General features: G+C 39.0%; 2 protein-coding genes across 2 annotated transcripts in view; one reads left to right on the top strand and one right to left on the bottom strand.

Annotated features, from left to right (window-relative positions):
* The window catches only part of LOC128738312 (nucleosome-remodeling factor subunit NURF301), a 36,753-nt gene extending 29,225 nt beyond the window's left edge, over positions 1-7,528 (bottom strand). Inside the window, exons 1-2 of the mRNA XM_053833349.1 lie at positions 7,507-7,528; positions 6,781-7,040 (exon numbers count right to left, since the gene is read on the bottom strand). The gene's annotated coding sequence lies outside the window, so the exon portion shown is untranslated. The remainder of the gene's footprint in view (positions 1-6,780; positions 7,041-7,506) is intronic.
* A 9,325-nt stretch (positions 7,529-16,853) lies between these two features.
* Positions 16,854-18,395, top strand: LOC128737887 (islet cell autoantigen 1). Its single transcript, XM_053832634.1, has 4 exons — positions 16,854-16,917; positions 16,971-17,488; positions 17,539-17,790; positions 17,847-18,395. The coding sequence occupies exons 1-4, from the start codon at positions 16,854-16,856 to the stop codon at positions 18,393-18,395; spliced, it is 1,383 nt and encodes a 460-aa protein (XP_053688609.1).
* Positions 18,396-19,633: the final 1,238 nt, after the last annotated feature.

Genomic DNA, 19,633 nt, shown 5'->3' with positions numbered 1-19,633 from the left:
ATATATTTCAATATTTTGCAAAAAAATTTAACTCTTATTTTTAAACCACCGAGCTCCTTCGCGAACGAGGGGTCCACTGTTTCGAGGTTAAGAATTCTCATATTTTAAACAGTTCCAACCAATCAATCAAGTATAAAGGTTCCAATATTTGAAGACCTCACGTGTCATTAGTGGCCCGGTTCCAACGAAAATTACTCAATAAACTTTCGTATAGAATTTCTTTGAAACAACCCTGTATTTATTAATTAGCTGATGATTTTTAATAATTAAAAAGCGTAAAAACAACAACAAATATTGTTTATACGGATTGAAGTAAAATATCTGGCCATACCCAGGAAAAACATTTGGTGGGACTGGTATGCGATTATTTTTAAGATGGGACAATTTGTCTTCAGATTTTTTCAGACTTTTTGGAATAAAAACAGCTTTTTTGTATTCTTAATGGATAGTAATGCAAGAATAAGAGAGAATCTGATATTTAACTTAAAAACGAATAAATGAAAATGCATATGGGACTGAGCACTTCCTTTACCCATTTGGACCTCCTACCTTGTTGGAGACTAGTCCCATCCCATTTAGTCAATCCCCCGTTGCTGATTTTATGTCAAAGAACAGGTGCCAAGTTTGGTGAAGAAACGTCCAGGTGTTCCAGAGCTATGGCGAAACATATATACATACTCCCGTTCTACCTAACCCTCTCCCCCTTCAGTCAGCTTTCCCCTTTTGTCTCGCAGGCAGGGAGTAGTAGAAGTAGCCATTTTTATACCTTATTTTGACCTCCCCCCGTCAACCTCTCTGCACTGATTCTTTCATGTCAAAGAACATGTGTACCTAATTTAATGAGGAACCCTCCAGGCGTTCCGGAGTTATGGCGGAACATACATTCATACTCACGTTTCTTTGGAAACTTTGAAGAGTGTGTACAGTGTAAAAATATGTAGTTTCGATGTGCTTAGATCGCTTCTTGATTCCGTTGCTTTCCACCAAAACAATGCAGCTTTGATTGCGGCTTCGTAAATAGTCTCTGCTCATATTGAACACCAATTTCCACACTTAATCCCTGACACAGTTCAGTCACTACCACACACTCGGCTTCTGTTGACGATAAACGCAACAAAACTCTGTTTGGGGCATCCCAACTGATAATGCTTCCTCCAAGCCGATTAAAAATATCGGAATTAGACTTCCGATTTCGATGGTCCACCGCGTCCAGTCCCACAGCAGTATACCCGATATGCAGTTTATGGTCACGAATAGATTCCAAGTACCTCAGTACCCTCTTTTCTTGCCGATCCAGTTGTGTCGAGCAGGTTGATTTTTGGGCCAGAATGGATGCGCTGGCTGTTACGACCGGCAATTTACACTCGACCGCCGATGAGATTCAGATATTGAGCATTATTTTTCTCGTACTCCTACTTCTGCTGTAGGGATGCAGAATCCAACGGATCTCCTGATAGCTTCAAAAGTTTCCGAGCCAAATCATCCCGCGAGCTTCATTATATACTGTTTCTGGTTGGGCTTGAAACCGTTGCTACCCTAGCTATCGACTCCTCCTCTGTCTGACACACTATAAGCATGTCATCGACGTCTATCAGTATGAAGAATGAAGGCAAACGTGTTGCCCTTCCTTCGGGTGCAGACACGAATACGCTTGAATCCCATCTTCCGGACAACTGCGTGGATGCTTAAGTCCACATAAACTTTTCTTCATAAACACCTAAACATAAACAGACTGTGTTTAGGCTCATCTCATGCCGACATGCGATGGTAAGGAGCGTCCGGGGGTTCAGGCTTCAGGGCTTCGGTTTTTTTGTATACCAGAGGGGCATTAGGTTGGGTTCATGGCAAATGACTGACGGCTGCCTACTATTGCACGCGTTTCTCTAGTACCGTCGTTGGTATCTGGCTGAGATTAGCTGTCTGAAAAACGATCGAAGGACAGTCCTTTGCTTTGTAACATCATTATCTTCATCAGTGCTTTATTCCTCTATCCTCTATCGGTCTATTATCAGCTTCAATATCGTTTGCATTTTCTCCTTTGTGTGTTGATAATTTCCTAACTTCGGATACCTTCTCGAACGGAAATGGATCACCCAGATCTAAATGGACAATATTAGAAGCGGTTGACTGAGTTTTGAAAGTTGATGACGGTTGTTCTCCTCTTTCGCTGAAGACGCTTGACATCTCAGTTGACAATTTTCTTGGTTTCTTGGTGTCCCACAAACGGAGTACGTTGGTATCTTCATCAAATCCACTGAGTATGCATTCGTACGCTTTTGTACACTTCTTGGGTCATCCCTTTCGACCCGAAGACTCGAATTTCTGGCCGGAGCACATTTCTTCTGGTGCCATAACGAGCCCTTTACAGTTACTACGACCCAGAACATCTTGGGAAAATTCACTTCAAATAGCATGCATCGTGGGAAAATTGGGAGACTGCGGCAGACCGGCCACGTCGCCGAGCGCTGTGCAGTGAAAACCGTTCAAAATCGAAACCGTGCCAAAATCGAGACCCTTTTTCGATATGAAAAAATTTAATGTAAATGCTTTAGAAGTTGACTAAATATCATTAATCAACGATTGCAACCATTTTATGTTTAAAAAGTCCGACAAGAGCTATCCGTCCGGTGCAAATGAGTTATTGACACCCTGCGGTAAGACGTAGTCCTACGGCCATAAAGATATTATTGTTCGAAACCACATAACTTTTTTTCGCAAACATACCTAGGACATCATTTTGACGTAGGACTACGTCTTACGGCAAGTTTTGAGATAGGGTGTCATTCCAAAAAATCGAAAAATGCGAGCGTCACGAAAAATGAAAGGTTTTGAGCGCTAATAGCTCAGCGGTTTTCCGATCGATTTTCAATATTCTTACACCAATCGATCGGAAAATCTTCTAAGAATTGACCCAAATAAAGAAAAGTATGGATTCTTGATGTTGAACTATCGAAAAATTGAAAATAATTAACCTATGTTTTACCAGAATTCTCGCTTCGTGATTGGTTGGAAGATTCTTTACAATGATCTAAACCTATACCAATTTGATATCTGTGCTTGGGAAGTAAGCCAAAACAAGTGACGAAGTCTCCTCATTTCAACAAGATTTCTTATCACCGCGGTTAAACCTAGACCATTTTGATGTCCTTGCTTGGGAAGTACGCCAGAAAGAGTGTTAAAGCCTCCTCATGTCAACAGATTTCTTACGAACGCGATTAAACCTAGTCCAATTTGATGTCTGTGTTAGGGAAGTATGCCAGAAAAAATGACACAAGTTCGTTGTCCCAACAGATTGCAAATTCTTTATTGCGAGACGATTAAACCTAGGCAAATTTGATATCTGTGTTGGCAAAATGTGTTACAGCTGTAGTGTTCGGTTACAACACGACTCTGTATGAATACGCATGCTTGCCGTTTCATTAGAACTGTAGTAAAAAGATGTGCTGTTGATAAAATAGGATTGAATTGGTAAAATAATTTCAACGTGGGGAACCATGGGTAATAAAAACAATCTTTAATTTCAGTAAGGTAGCAGGAAAGCAATAGTTTGTGTTCTTGATTTTGTTAAGTGGTTTTCAAATGCACAATCTTTTGAGAACTGAACGTATACAATGTTACTACTTTGATAAATGTTACATACAACGCATGTAGCATGTTTATATGTTGCATATAGCATGTATACATCAAGAATCGAATGATTACAAGCATGAATACATGCTACTATCACTACAAAGAGATTTACGTAGTCCTGCGTCACCTATATATGCGGTCGTGTCTTGTACACAACCCCTCTGATTTTTTCGTCATTTAAAGCATGTATGCGGAAACTGGTTAAAATTTAAGCATATTTTTGGAAGTGAATCGTCGTGTGTTGCCAAAAACGAGAATTCGAAATCCAACTGTAATACTCCCGTTGTGTAAATGCGTGATAAAATCACAAAGTTCGATAACGCAACAAAATTTGATGTTAGACTGTAATGTATCAGACGGCCTGGTGGTGTAATTGGTTAAACAACACGCTCAACTAGAGATTGAGAGCTGTGAGTTCGACTCTCACCCTCGTTTAGTCGATATTTTTAGTCTAAGATCAAGATTTTCAGTTTATCTTATTTTTGATTTGTCACATTGAACATTTACAAAAAGAAAAAAGTAAAGTGACTTATTGTCAACCAACAAAAGTGTATCGAAGTATATCGAATTACGTTAGATACCAAAATTTCAAAAATGACAAAATGTAACATGTGGTTAATTTGACCCCAACATTCGAATTCGCGTACCAGCGAAAACTCCAATTAATGTTCGGACCCGTCGGCGTATATGTTGGTGGATTCTATCCGAGCTTATCGTCTAACCAACGTAGCAAATATAAAAGATACAAAACCGCACGCGTTACTTTGTGATCACATCTCTCAAAGTGAATCCTAAATCCCGCAAATATTGAACTAACATTTGTTTCTTTCTTCATAGTAGGTATAGCATTTCGGCCGAAATTGGCCTATGTATCATATGCTACAACGCACAATTACAAATGGTTTTAGCACTAAATATTGACTGTCTAAATTAGACATGCTATTTCCTAATCGCCGAATGAAGTTTTTAATTTCTTTTATATAGCATTTTCGCATGTTTGAGGAATTCCAATTCATTTTATAGAATAACTAGCTGACCCGACAAACTTCGTATTGCCACAAATTAAACTGTGTTGTACATAAATCGTGAATCTCGGAGGATCTTTGTCACAATCTTGAGTTTTGCAAGTTTCTGGGAAGTTGATGGGTGTTTTAATATACAAATTTTCCTCGCAGTAAAGTACAAAACAACTCCCCCCATTGCTTAGCCTGATAATATAAAGCGGATAGCATTTAAATATTCGCCATCATTACAAACCATTTTGCGGAACACCAATTCTCGGTCCATAACACGGAATATAAAGTTTTGCAGAATACAATTATGCGAAAAACATTACGCGGGATGTACCATTTCACGGAAAATCTTTTCGTAGAAGGTACATTTCGCAGGGGTGACCCAACTGAAGGAAAGTAATAGAGTTACGCTTGGAACAAACTTTTTTTTGTTTTGTTGATAGTAGTTTGACAAAGACTTCTATAACTTTTCAGTTTCGTAAACAAAACACAGCTTGAAAAAAACGAAAAACAAGAAAAATAGATGCCTGAAAAAATAAAATTTTAACTTCTTTTTCTTTTTTCTCTGGCTGTGTTTCGTTTACAAACCTTAAAAGTTTTAAAAGTCTTTGTCACGCTACTACCAACAAAATAAAAAAAAGGTAGTTCCAATACGTTGTGTAGTTTCTGAGAAAATCGATTTTCGATTAAAATAAAAATAAAGTTAAAATGCATTGATAACAGTTCAGTAGCAATTGAAATATAGTAGGTGCGATGATTCTATTCTCAGAAAGTTTTCAACTTAGTTATATTATGATCAACTACAGCAGACGAATTAGTTGTTTTCATCCAATTTATCATAAAAAACCTGACAACTGTAGGGTGTTCGAAATTTGAAAATCAGATTAATAATTGACTGCTTCAAAGCCTGAACTCCTTGAAAAAGTGCGATACTTACTCAAATTTACAATTTACATAGAATTCAGTTTAATTTGTAGCAATATGAAGTTGCATGCAGAAATGCATACAACAGTCGATATACAATTAGGACGTATGAATAAAAGAGTTAGAGCAAAATTTGCTCTTAATGCTCCCATACGATTTAAACGGGAAAAGCAAAGTAAACTGTTTTATTCATACGGCCTGATTTGTAAACCTCGTTGAACCACATTTGCAAAAATCAGCAAGCGTTGCATAGTCCTTACTTTGGACCAAGGTTAGTTTTAACTCACCTTGCTTTGGACTCTATCCATCCAAGTGCAGGAAATCCGTACTTCTAAAATTTTATTCCGAAGAATACAAGCCGAGTTGACTCAATAACAGGGCAAAGTTGATATGCTAAATTAGTATCATGTAAATTAAAAGATAGCTGCATATGAAATGATCAATGTGAGTTCACAACTCAAAATTCAAAATATACCAAGTTAGAGGAGAAACTGTACAAATTAACCTTACAGTTTTATACTTTTTGTTATCAATTTTTAATGGTATATTTGCTACGATGTCGCTTAATTACAAAGTAAAAAACATTTTCTCTATCGCCTGAACTCCGATTCTTGAACATACGAATGCGATGCGAATCACTGGAAATGATGCACTCTTTACAGTTTGCAACATTTTCGAAATGCTTAAAACGCCGAAATCAATATTTACTACCTGTTTTTTTGAATATTCCAACCTGTTTAATGTTTCGAAACCAGAACTGAAAGTAACAAGAGGACATATGAAACTTAAAACCTAATTACTTAAGCCATTTAAGGGACATATCCCAATATGTTATAACATAATCAACATACCAAAATGCAATTAAATCGAACCAAACGTTATATGTGGTGGCATTACATTGTTTGCCTCCCAGTCGTAGGTCAGTCCAGTAGATACGAAATAACATTTTCTTCGCTTACAAGACAAAAAAGGTTATGTTTTGTTCCTATCAATAAAATGGCTTGTTTTTGTTTTTGTGCAATCATATGTTGTGCCTTTGGCCGCGATCACCATCTCCGAAGGTTGCATTTGGATTTTCCTTCGGTTCGGACACACACTTGTCATCGTGTAATCGTAGTTCGGCGAAGAAAAAAAAATTTCCTTAGCATGCGAGAAAATTCATTTGCTGCTGGCAACCATTTTGGACTAGAGGTTTTCAGCAAATCGCACTTACCAAATCGTTTCTGAGGTGCATCCGGCCAATTTCAATAACTCGTCGCTTTTTCCGCCGTATTTCACATGACACATGTCCGGGAGGTGTTTTCGGTCGCAAATTTGAATGATTTTTCCGCGCCAGTCAAAATTTTGCACACACTCTTCCTCTTTCTGATCTGAGGTTTTGTTCTGCACCTTTTACGAAGAGGACGCACTAGATTTTGCTGCTGCTGCTACTGAACGGTGACGCGAAAACGTATGAAAATTCATCATGCTGTGCTGAAGCGTTAAAAGCTCGACGCTGATTGGCTGTCGCAGTGGACGCCATCTTGTGCTAATACGCAGCGTTTGATCGTCCTTCCACCGTAAAACTTCTGGCTTGTAAACTGCACTTTTTTCAAAAACAAGTCTAAAATGTCAATTTACAAATAGTACCGTTAACTAATAATCAATTTTTCACTTAAAATAATTCACTATTCCGAAATTCTACAAATTTTTCAGCGCCTGTCAAACGACTGCCCAATCAGATTCGTTGTTCTATTTTACGCTGGCGTATCACGCATACAACTGTCGTTACGGTACACTGGTATGAACATACACTGTTGCACGGCACAGTTTTTCTGCAGTTTGAGCGGTAGTGTGCGTAAACATTTCCTTCAAATTGGAAAATTAATATCACTTTTAGCATAAACTTTCCAGCCAAAATAATAGCTCCCACAATAATAACAACGCACTTAAAACTAACTTGTACAATATTATCCTGGAATTTTGTCTGCAGAATGGAATTTTAACCGCAGACGTATGCCACTTCAGACTTCACCCAACGCGTCTACCACCGACAGAGCTTCGCTTTGCAATCGCAAATCAACTTCATTTCACTTTACTCCGTGTTTGAACTGCTGCCACATAAATACAGTGTTGCCAAAGAAACATGAAGATGTATTGTAATTATTTAAACTATTTTCCGGAAAAAAATACTTGCAACATTGTTTATGTGCATTTCCGATGCTTATCATTGCAATATTATCAACATAGCGACAATCCGTGCAAAATTTAATATATTGGGTGCTTTGCCCAAAGTTAAACGCGGTCTAAAGGAAACACCGCGCTTGAAGCAAACACCGCGCTAGAACTGTTGCCAGATTGCTGTAAACAGGCACGTTGTTCACCTAACGGGGTCGTAAAAAGTAACTAAAATTTTATGATTTCTATGTAATTTCTTCCAATAATATCAAAATCGACCCAGCAACTATGAAAGAGCATTTCATTTTTGAGCTGCGCGGTGGATAATTTTCAATGAAACTCACAATAATTATGATATGATTTTATCGTATTGACTGTAACACAATCATTACTCTTTGGCATATCGGCTTGGTTGAGATATGACGATCCATGTGATACATACAAAAGGTGTGGAGGAACGCACTGTGAAATATTTATAAAAGATATTCGCATCACAAAGAACGAATAATTACAAATTAATATGAAACCAGCTTTTTACGAGCCATTATGGCGGACGGGTTCGTAATATTTGGACAGCATTTTTGACATTTCACTAATACATCGCACGTTTTCTTTCCACGCATTCCCGGTAAAACTAAAGGAATGTACGGAAAGAAAACGTGCGATATATTAGGGAAATGTCAAAAAGGCTGTTCAAATATTACGAACACGTCCGCCATTAAGCTCGTAAAAAGCTGGATACAAACATTTAAAAAGAAAACAAACCTATAAAATCGGCAAGGGTTGTTTTGGTCTATTTTTTTATAACTGTTATACGGCGTAATTCTGACTTTGCAGAAATGGCAGAAATTGAACACAAAAAAAACCGAATATAACGGAATTTCAAATATAAATATAATTATCATAAATATAAGAGGCTCATGTCTGTCGCCAAAACGAGGGGCGCGATATGTATTTTCGTGGTAATAATCGCCCACATTAAGCAAAGACTCAAACCAATGATAGCACATTACATTCAAGACGAGCAAAAGTAACGTAGTTGCACTTCATAGAGTTACATAGCGTTAGCGTTACATAAAAAGCCATGGGTTTATACCGTCTTTAAACATTACTCTTCTTTATCGACAGACTTCGCAGCCGGCTGTTAGAGTACAGAAAAATTACGAGGCCAATGTAACGATCCTTTCGACTCTAACTAGCAAGCACTGTCTAGCCGAGATTCGAACATACGACGACTAGCTTGTCAGACCAGCATCGTACCTCGAAGCTAACTGGGTGGTGATTACATAGCGTACCCTCAATTTGCTCTCATTTAGACGCGAGACGACGCGCGGTGGGTTACAGCTAGTAATATATATGAGCCCATTCGTAACATACAACAAAAAAAGTTTCTACGATGGGCCTTATTACAGAAGACGAATCCACTGGACTCGACCATGTATTTCAAATCAAACGAGTCGCTCGTCGCGGCGCCTTATATTTATAAGCCTTTATTCGGTCTGTAACAAAAACCTCAGCGCCACAGTGGCAACTAGCAAATGAAATGCAGATTTAGCGATTCGCCGCCAGGTGCAATTCATTGTTATGTGCAAATCTGGTTTAGTAAAATGCTTGAATGAAATAAAACTATCAAGGCTTGTATTTAACACAGCGTATAACATGTATGTTCGTACTACAGACGGTAACTCATCCGCTTAAAGTTTGACGCGGATACCTGGGTATAAGGCTAAACGGCTTAAATCTGCGTTTCAAATTCGAATCTTTTAAGGTTAACTGGGAAAAATTTTCTGTTAGAGTTTAAAACGATGTATAGAGCTTGCTAAATTGCGGTTGTGTTGGTGGTTTGTTTTCCCCCAGTTTGAAAAACGTCATGGAAAAACCAACAGCAGCAGCAACAAATCGCGTGTACGTATACGCGGCATAGTGTGCGTACGGTAGCTGTCAGCAATCTCAATACAGTTAGAACTCTGTGGTTAGAATTCTCGAAAAGTCAATTGTATTTCATGATCATAGTGTGTATATATTAATATATATAAATATATATATTTGAGTATTTCAGAGCGATTTAAGAAGGCACGCGAAACTTTGAACGCGTGTTACTCAGAACTCAAAAACGACTGAACCAATCCACTTGAAATTTTTACACAAGCTTTCTAAGGATTCTTTCTAGAAACTTATCAATGATTTTTGCTCTCCGATTGATATTTTATATTTCATTGACAATGGATCATTGAAGATAGCTGGTTTTGAAGTGACAACTTTCTTTTGGCGCTAGTATATTAAGACGGTTTAATGTACACTAGCGCCAGAAAGAAGTAGTTGTCACTCCAAAACTAGCTACATTCATTGATCCATTTAAAAGCAAAATTAATACCAAAAATCGAATTTTTGTGTTTGAGAAGCCACCATTTTGTTAAAAATTATTTCACTTATTCCTTCGATCAGTTTCCAATTCGCTCATCAAATCAGTACCGTATCCAGCTTTTTACGAGCCATAATGGCGGAGGTGTTCGTAATATTTGAACAGCATTTTTGACATTTCCTCAATAAAACGCACGTTTTCTTTCCGTACATTCCTTTAGTTTTACCGTGAACGCGCGGAAAGAAAACGTGCGATGTATTGGGGAAATGTCAAAAATGCTGTTCAAATATTACGAACACGTCCGCCATTATGGCTCGTAAAAAGCTGGATATAGTAGCCGTCACTCGTTGTTCTAGAATGCTCGTTAACAGTGTTCATCCACCAGGTACAGAGTCTGCCTTGAAGTTTTTCGACCTCTACTGGATTCTCCGATGAATGTTGTTTTCGACCGGCATCCTTGCTACATGGCCAGCCCGCTGTAGTCTACTGCGTTTTAGTCGCTTAACAATATCCGCATCTTTGCATACTTGGCGCACTAAAAATAAAGCACGTTTTATAATACGAAAACGAACGTTTGAATTCTTTTATTGTTTTCTACCACAAAATCTGATCTGAATGTTTCGTACCTATCCAGCTTTTTACGAGCCATAATGCCGGACGTGTTCGTAATATTTGGACAGCATTTTTGACATTTCCCTAATACATCGCACGTTTTCTTTCCGCGCGTTCACGTCAAAACTAAAGGAACGTACGGAAAGAAAACGTGCGATGTATTAGGGAAATGTCAAAAATGCTGTTCAAATATTACGAACACGTCCGCCATTATGGCTCGTAAAAAGCTGGATAAAAAAAAGCTGTGCACGTATTTCAAGGCAGAATTATTGTATTTCAAGCATGCTTCGTGCATTATACGAATAAAGTATTTTATTTGACAGGCGACATGGTAACTTGCTGATATTGATATTGCGCTTTCCCTGTGCTGTTACTTTGGCAATCCGCAGATGCCCCACGGGAAAGCAATAGAGCCTTCTGACAACTCCAGCACCTGCACTAGCGAACACGAAATACGCATGTATATACTATATACATATTGTTTGCCTCATGTTGGGGAAAAGCTGATGCTGGAGGTATGATCCGAAAAATAGCGATTATTAGTTGTGTTTTGGTTGTGTTGCTCCGTTTTGCCACACTGCAGAGCACATATTTTGGAAATTTGCTAGCATTTAAGCCAGCGTAGGACGAAATTCGTTCTGTACCTTGGTGACAAAGGATTTCATCTCTTTTGTTTACTGTTGTTGTTTGCCTCATTTTCAAGCACCAGCACACACAAAACTGGAAAGCTATATCAATATCAGCAATGTTGTCAATCAAGCATAATCCCACAGAGCTCATTTAGTTTAACTGAATCATACGCCGCCTTGAAGTCTATAAATAAACGGTGAGTCGAATTCCCTTCCCGGAGTTTATCGAGGATTTGTCGTAAGGTGAACATATAATCCGTCGTAGAACGTTCCTTTCGAAAACCGTATTGATATTCACTAACAAAGGTTTCCTGCAACAACACGGTTTATGAAATAGGCTACCGGAGAGAATTTTGTATGCAGAATTGAGGAGAGTAATGCCTCGTTCACAGACAAACAGACGAGACACTCGCGTTAATTTCATCGTCTTATCAAAAACTACTTATTTTTCAAAAAAGCATGTTTCGCAACATGACCACACCGCGGTGCGCGAGTGTTGCTTCGAGTTTTCAGTATAAAACCATACAATTGTTAAAAACCCTACAGCATAAAATCCTGCAAATGCAAGCTACTCCGCAACATGCATAACAGAGGGTGCTAGCGTGCAAGCAAAATGTGTGGGACGATGGTTTTTAAAGGATTTTCTTCTGTGTCATGTCAGTTCGTCAGTGGTATAACCTGATAGATTCACAATAGAGCCGTTCGCTCCTGTCTGTCAAAAGTTCTGCGGGAATGCTTTACATCTGCTTTGCCGCTTTTCAGCTCTGTAGCTGTTGTTTTAACCTCGACCAAAGGTGATGGATATACAGCTTGACCATCATCCTCACTCGTTATTCTTGTATGATCAGGTTCCCCTCCTTATCGTTGCACATAACAGATGTTGGCAAGGCCCGGTTCGTAATTTCGTTGAGCATTCTAAAGAAACTTTTCGTATCGTACTCTCGAAGGAGTTCTCCGCCTCCCCAAGAACGCGGTCCTAGTACTGGCAATTTTTACGATGGTAAAGTCTCTTTTCGGCAGCTCTAGCATCCCGGTATCTCTCTCTGCTCTGGCGTGTCACAATTGCTGTCAACATGTAAGCTCTGGCTCGATTCTTCTCATCAGTCACGTGCTTGCACTCTGCGTCGAACAACTCACTGGACGTGGCTACTTTCACTGCTCGTTCAAGTTCACTCCAACTTGTTCATCTGTTTTTCGAGAGTACTCTGCAGCAACTTCCTTCTACCGCTAATAATCGTCGAATGTTAAGTCGTATTTGCCGCATCGATTTCGATTTCGCATCGGCAACCGAGCGCGAATATTGCTTACTACAAGATAGAAGTCCAAGTCGATGTTTGGTCCTCGGTAAGACCGCACGTCTGCGACATCCGAAAAGTACCGGCCATCAACCATAACGTGGTCGATCTGAGAACAGGTTTCTCCGTTAGGGTGTTTCCAAGTATGCTTCCGAGTTTTCGTTGTGCATAAGTACCGAGTTTTCAATATATATGAATTTAGCTGGGAAGAGACAGCGATTCGTAAGTTAGCCACCCGCTCGGTATCAGTCGCTCTTGTACACCACCCCTAGCTTGAGATACATCCGCGGATCTGATAAGAAAACGGTGATACACCGTGCAGTGGGATCCCCAGTTATGAGCCGCCCTTAACCTGGAGACAGCCGTTCGCACCTGGCAAGGCAATTTCTTTTGTCAACACTCGGCGGAAGTATGAGTGCCACCTTTCCTGTCGACATATGACCTTAGTTTGCATCGAGATAGCTACCCGATCTTCATTAAGGTTGCAGGTATCCCGCCTGGTATCGCAAGAGAAGGTAGCGAGAGAAGTTGCTGGATATAATGGTGTGGAACACGTCTTGGTCCATTTTATACCTACAGGTAGCCGAGACACTGACGATACGCGCTTTCAGCTATATACTTTCTTTCTATAACTATATTATACTTTCTTCAACAATATTAGCAAAGCAAAGCCGAGTATAAACGTCTCGAAGAAATTGACCCTTCTTTATCGACAGACGTCACAGCCGGTTATTAGAGTACAGGACAATTACGACAAAACGACAACGTTACGACCAAATTATTTCAACGATCTTACTGACACTATCACCTTTAGTCTTGTTTACGGCCGTATCCTGCATTCGTACGAATAGTTTGTTTCGAACGAATCGGGAAGCAATATTCTCATATTCGAATGAGCAAAAGGAAGGGGCGTTCGAACGTTCGAATTGATTTGAACAAAAACAAGAATACGAATCGGCTTAACTTTCGAACGAATGTCATTCGAACAAAAACAAGAATAAGGCTGTATAGCAGCACCGCCCAGCCGAGATTCGATGGTGGTTTTTTGGAAATTAAAAAAAAATCGAATGCCTGTTTGGTTAAAACGCTGTATTCAAAAGAGCAACGTCTAAGCGAATAGAGCATGCCAAGTGTGCAAAAAGACAAAGGAAATTGTAGGAGAAAGTAATGAAACATAGGTAATTTACAGTATCCCGAAGGCTGAATGACACGTGTAGGGGAAAGAACAGAAAATTACGTTGAAGCAGTAGTTACAAGGTTCGTAGTTCGTTCCTTTTAGCCAAACTGGAAGATCTGTGGGTTAAACCTAGCGATAATAAGTGCTAATTATAACTGGATTCGAACACACTTTTGTCCCAGAGCTATGTGATTCGTCGATATTGCCTAACCTTTGAACCACAGTCCTAGGAATTCGGATTTTCGAGGAAATGATTTACGATGTATTCTAGAACAATCTTGAAAAGTCCGTCAATGCAGCATAATAATTCGTGTCTTACATTTCCTGCAGGAGCTTAGAGCTGCAGTGGCTCACGTGCTGTATCAAGAACGTGTCTCCATTATACTCTCCGCTGTTCATTTATGCTCCACCAAAAATAGTTCGCTACACCTTTCCTTCAAATGTATTTTCAGAAAGCAAAGTTACAATCTTAAGTTCGTAACTAAAAGAGTCGGTCTTATTAGCGTTTCGTACATCGTCAGTGCGGTGGCATGTGTTGCTTGATCAAAGCGTCTTGCAAAGAGAAAACTAAGGTCCAAGTTCCAGCTTGAATGCGCTGTGGAATCTGCTCGATCGTGTTATTATCGACGGTGACTACGAGTGGAAAAGCTCATTCACTCAAGTTAGCGTTGCTAACCTATGATCATAAGTTATTGAACGCACTAACCACTAACCTATTCAAAGGACTAATTTACAAAAATATTCCCTCAAAATGTAACTAGAAAGTACGAAGACGATTACGATAAACATGCATAAAAACATATTTAGTCTCAAATAGAATTTTCAGTCCTATTTCAAGTAAGGTTTCAAGTTCAATTCCAGTTTCAATTCGGTATTCGTGTCCGATGTCAAGTTAATATTCAAATTCAATTTTTACTCCTCTTTCGAGTCTTCTAGTTTCTTTTACAGATTCATGTCCACTGAGTCGCCCAGGCTGGGTTCTTCTATGAAATTTAATGTAAAAACTACAAGGTATACAGCCCTAAGGGTTGTACGAAAGGGTGACGTAGGACTGTGTCATATAATACTCATTATATTGATAACATGTTTTAATCGATGAAGTATAACTTTATGTCTGATAATTAAATCAAAGACTAATGTAAACTGCATTTCTGGCATATGCATATTTGAGTATTTGTGAGTATCATTGTTTGAGTGTTTATTTGTAAAAGAAGAGCGAAATATTCTGATTTAATTCTTCATTGAATCAATGGTGGTTTTGAAAAAAACCGTTTGAAATTGTTTGGTGGCCCTGAAAATAACTATGTTTGAGCTGATAGCACTTCTTAAAAATCAGTACTATAATTACTGTTGCCAATATATAGATGTATGTCGCTATTCGGTCCTTTAGACTCTAGGATGATGGTTGCCCGCTAATACAGGAGTGATACACGGAGAATAAAAATGTAGTTTCAACCATATTTATGGTTGTTTTACGCACAAACAAAAATTTCGTTTTGTTTCAAACTGAAATATATGATTGAAATGAAAATATTTATTGTTACATCAATGTCAACTTCAAATTTGAAAATACTTTACTTTTAATTCAAAACTGTTATTTAATTGATTCAAACAGAATCTCGTTTGGAAACAACAATATTTTCAGGTTGTTATAAAAATATTTTATTGAGGCTTAAAACAACAATCATTTTGTTTGAAACAAACTGGAGCTTTTTCGCTCCGTGTAGGAAATACCAAATCACTGTAAAGTAGAAATGGATTAGTTTTATCAAAATACTGACCGTCCGTCAGTGAGATCGTGCGGTAAATGACGGCGAACCTAGTGTGCGATTTTATAGTCACTGGCACTGCCGTTGCTACTTGTAAGCTAGTGTAGGTGGTGGGGGAAACCATATCGGCTGCTGCTGCTTAAATGATTGTCCGACACTGATTGAGCAAGCTATCGAACTATTTCGCGTGTCTGCGATGGGGCTAATGCAAAATGTAACGTAAAGTGCATCGTGTGGCCATTGCCCGCTGATTCCGCTTGTCTTCGGGGTCGGTGTTGCCGTCAATAGCCATCGATGTTGCCAATTGGATTGGAAAAGGGGTGTGGCTTACAAAGTGGTCTCAAAGGTTATCATTTGGATCCAAATCCTTTGGTGTATCTAATTGTCGTCCGTGCCTGTGAAGCTAGGCGATCACCAGGGAAATGTATGGGAATATTCGGCCTTAAAACTTTACACACATTTTCACTATTTAGCGTATAAAAAATTATTATTAATATGTTACTATAAAATTGCTGGACATTTTATCTATCCAACGACATATTAACTGTTATGTTTCGTTCAGTAGTATAGTAGCTATTAGCGTTTGAAATATTTCATTCAAACGTTACACTTCTATTTTTCGTTTTTACAAAGTGCTACCCAGTCCCAGTATAGTAAACAAAGACGTAGTCCTACGTCAAAAATCCTTATAGTGCAACCTGGAATACCGGAGTTTTTAATTTAGGTACATGATTTTTCCAAGCCATAACATGATTCTGAAACATCGGTGCCCACCTTTTGTTGAGGTCGGGGCATGCCAGTGATCGCTTTGCATTAAAGCCGGGCAATTCAACTCTTGACTGACACAATTATCGAATAAAAAGTTGTAATACTGAATTGATAGAATTTTGATCACTATATTCTACATCCCATGCAAATGTAAATAAAAGAAAGTTTGATTATAACCATTTCGAATTCGTAATAGCCCGATTTAAATATATTTTACGTAAAATGTCATTTTAACAATTTATAACATTACCGTTTAAATTCGAATTCCTAGGCATCGCTTCTGCGCGTCACCGTAAAACATTCCATTCAAACTTGATTGCAGCCAGTTTCTTATCTATCCAATGCACCCCCTGGCCCAAGCCAGTGGGGTGGAAAATCGATAATTTTCCCCTTGAAACTACACAACAGGAAGAAGGCTACGAATGCACTTGTCAAAATCAGTCAGCAAAGTTGGGTCGCAAATAGGGTTTCTCTTCTGTTTAGTTTTTTTCCAGACACCCGAAACACATTTTTTGGAATGTTGAAATCAGAATTTCAACACCAGTTTTGGGTAACCAAAAAAGCAGTTCAGAGGAAATTAGGTATGTATGACGAAAAGTGAGGAATGATACTTCAATATGCATCGTCACTTTAGGAACAAAAGAAGATGAGAACATTGTTGCCTCTGATGGAGAACTGGATTCGAAAATCGAACTTTTCCAATCCGTAACGGAGACAAGCCGACAATTGTACCGAATAATTGATCAATATCAGGAACGTGTATGCATCCTTGCCCAGGAAGAAAATTCTCTGGGAAAGTTTTTGCGTGAGGTTAGCAAAGAAAATCCGACTACGGGAAAATTGTTGTCAAATACGGGAAAAGCTGTTTCCTATTGCGGGCAGCAGCGTATAACAATCCGGGTGCCTTTACTGCGGCTCCATCATGATGTGCATACGTTTAAAGGAAGGGCCATCGCTGACACTCATAACACAATCCAATCCATGGAGAAGGAACGAACTGAGTACAGGGCCGCTCTCAGCTGGATGAAATCGGTTAGCATTCAACTGGATCCCGATACCGGACGAGGCCTGGAAAAATTTCGCAAGGCCCAACGGCATGTAAAAACGGCGAAAACGAAGTTTGATAAATACACGTTGGACTGTTTGGAAAAGGTCAGCTCGAACCATTAAAAGTTTGCATACACATTTTTTTTCACTTACAGATTGATTTGTTGGCAGCAGCGCGATGCAATATGTTTTCCCACGCCCTAGTTGGATATCAGAATGCTTTGCTGCTATTTGCAAAAAAGAGCAGTGAAACATACAAAACAACTTTGAAAAGTCTATCGAAAGATCCCCATTATAACTTTTCTATTCTGAGGGAGCTAACGCAAGCTAATCCGAATGCCAGGGATCAAGAAGATGGAGATCAAGCCGACAAGCCAGTAGACAATGACCAGATGTTATTTTTCCAGGTTTTAACCACGTACAAAGACTTTGATATTTTAAATAAACTTTTCTGATTTTTTAGGATGATTATAAAGATGATACAACAGCTGAGAAACAGGCAAAACTCCAAACACATGATAATATTCTTCCCAAAATTCCTACAGATGTAGACTTATTAGCGGGAGTTTCTGAGCAGCAACACAATGCTAACGCTGAGCCGGAGAATGTGGCTAGCTCCACTGACCTGTTGGGGTTGGCTCTAGGGGAAGAATTTTCAGATTTTCTTTCTGCTCCAGCTCCCTTTATGCCGTCAACATTACTCGCTAAGACGGAATCGATGCAGCTTTCATTTAACGAATTACCCAATCTGGCAGCGAACGAAAAACCATCCGAAAAATCTTCAAATGACATATTTGGAAGTTTTTTACAGGGCCTGTCGAAAAATTCACAAGCTTGTACATCTTCGCCCGGTAACAATAAAGATGATAATAGCAAGCGTTTGCAAAAAGATGGCAAATCCAGCAAGGATCTCTCGGGATGGTACCAACTTTTCGCTGAGCTCGATCCACTCTCAAATCCGGACGCGATTCCATCCAAAGCTGACGTTCCGAACAATAGCTCACAGGCCTAGATGATAGTTTTGGGCCACCACTCGATTGTTGTCGAATATAAGGAACCACAAGACCGAAGCATTCTTTAAGGGTAAGAGTCCAAACTAACCAAGATTATTTTTCATTCCGAAAGACTCTTTTACTGTATTTAGTCACCTGCTTCTATGCTATTTGAATATGTATGTTATGTGCTATGGAAAGATAAATAAATGCAAATGTGCACCAAAAGCTGAACACTGATTAATAACTTATTTTTCAAAATGAAAAAACAAGATTCTTTCTATACCCAGGTAACCAATAAGCATTAAAATAAGCAGTAAATTAGCCATTTATTAGCATCCCTGGCGTTTTATACTGCAGGTTGTTGTTTATCAGCTTTTTGACTGCATAACTGTTGTAAATTGGCATCCACAATTCTATTTAAATTCTTCTTGTTGGTAACTAGCTAGAAATAAGCATTGTCAGCACTATTAGAGGGCTAGCAGTAAAGTAGCCGCATATTTTGCCAAAATAGCATTTAAGTAGCATTTAAGGCAACTTAAATGCTTATTGGCTTGCTTTTAAATTGCATTGGAAATGCTTATTGGTTACCTGGGTAATCTCACACATGAAAAAAAAACCTATTCGATTTTTTCACGCAAGCTTATTTACTTAAGTGGCTTGCCGTACTAAAACAAAGTCTGTTGAACAACCCAGGTAACCAATAAGCATTTCCAATGCAATTTAAATGCAAGCCAATAAGCATTTAAGTTTTCTTAAATGCTACTTAAATGCTATTTTGGCAAAATATGCGGCTACTTTACTGCTAGCCCTCTTATAATGCTGACAATGCTTATTTGCAGCTAGTTACCGACAAGAATTTAAATAGAATTGTGAATGCCAATTTACAACAGTTATGCTGTCAAAAAGCTGATAAACAGCAATCTGCAGTATAAAACGCCAGGAATGCTAATAAACGATTGATTTACTGCTTACACTAATGCTTATTGGTTACCTGGGAAGGTTTCTCCAGTTAACTCAGACTGACACCGAGTGCTCTCCGCCACATCTCGCACCACCTAGTCTAACCATCTTATTCGCTGCGCTCCTGGACATTTTACCACCCGAGAGCCGGGGTGGCTCTTGCCGTATCAAGAATTCCTCGTTAGGGTTCTTGAAGAGAGCGGATTTCACTGCAGTCATCCGGCATCCTTGCGACGTGGGCAGCCCACCATAGTGTCGCAACTTTCGTCAGATGTACGATGAGAATCTCTCCAAG

This window comes from Sabethes cyaneus, chromosome 2, assembly GCF_943734655.1.
Source record: "Sabethes cyaneus chromosome 2, idSabCyanKW18_F2, whole genome shotgun sequence".
Lineage (NCBI taxonomy): Eukaryota > Metazoa > Arthropoda > Insecta > Diptera > Culicidae > Sabethes > Sabethes cyaneus.
The sequence above is the reverse complement of the archived record's forward strand: the minus strand, read 5'-3'. Positions and strand labels throughout refer to the sequence as shown.

What these genes read in the sequence shown, in the direction of transcription:
- LOC128737887 (XM_053832634.1), top strand. Translation starts at nt 16,854, where the DNA reads ATGTTGAAATCAGAATTTCAACACCAGTTTTGGGTAACCAAAAAAGCA. An exon ending in CGTTGGACTGTTTGGAAAAG is followed by an intron (nt 17,489 to 17,538) that starts GTCAGCTCGAAC and finishes TTTCACTTACAG; the next exon opens with ATTGATTTGTTGGCAGCAGC. An exon ending in ACCAGATGTTATTTTTCCAG is followed by an intron (nt 17,791 to 17,846) that starts GTTTTAACCACG and finishes CTGATTTTTTAG; the next exon opens with GATGATTATAAAGATGATAC.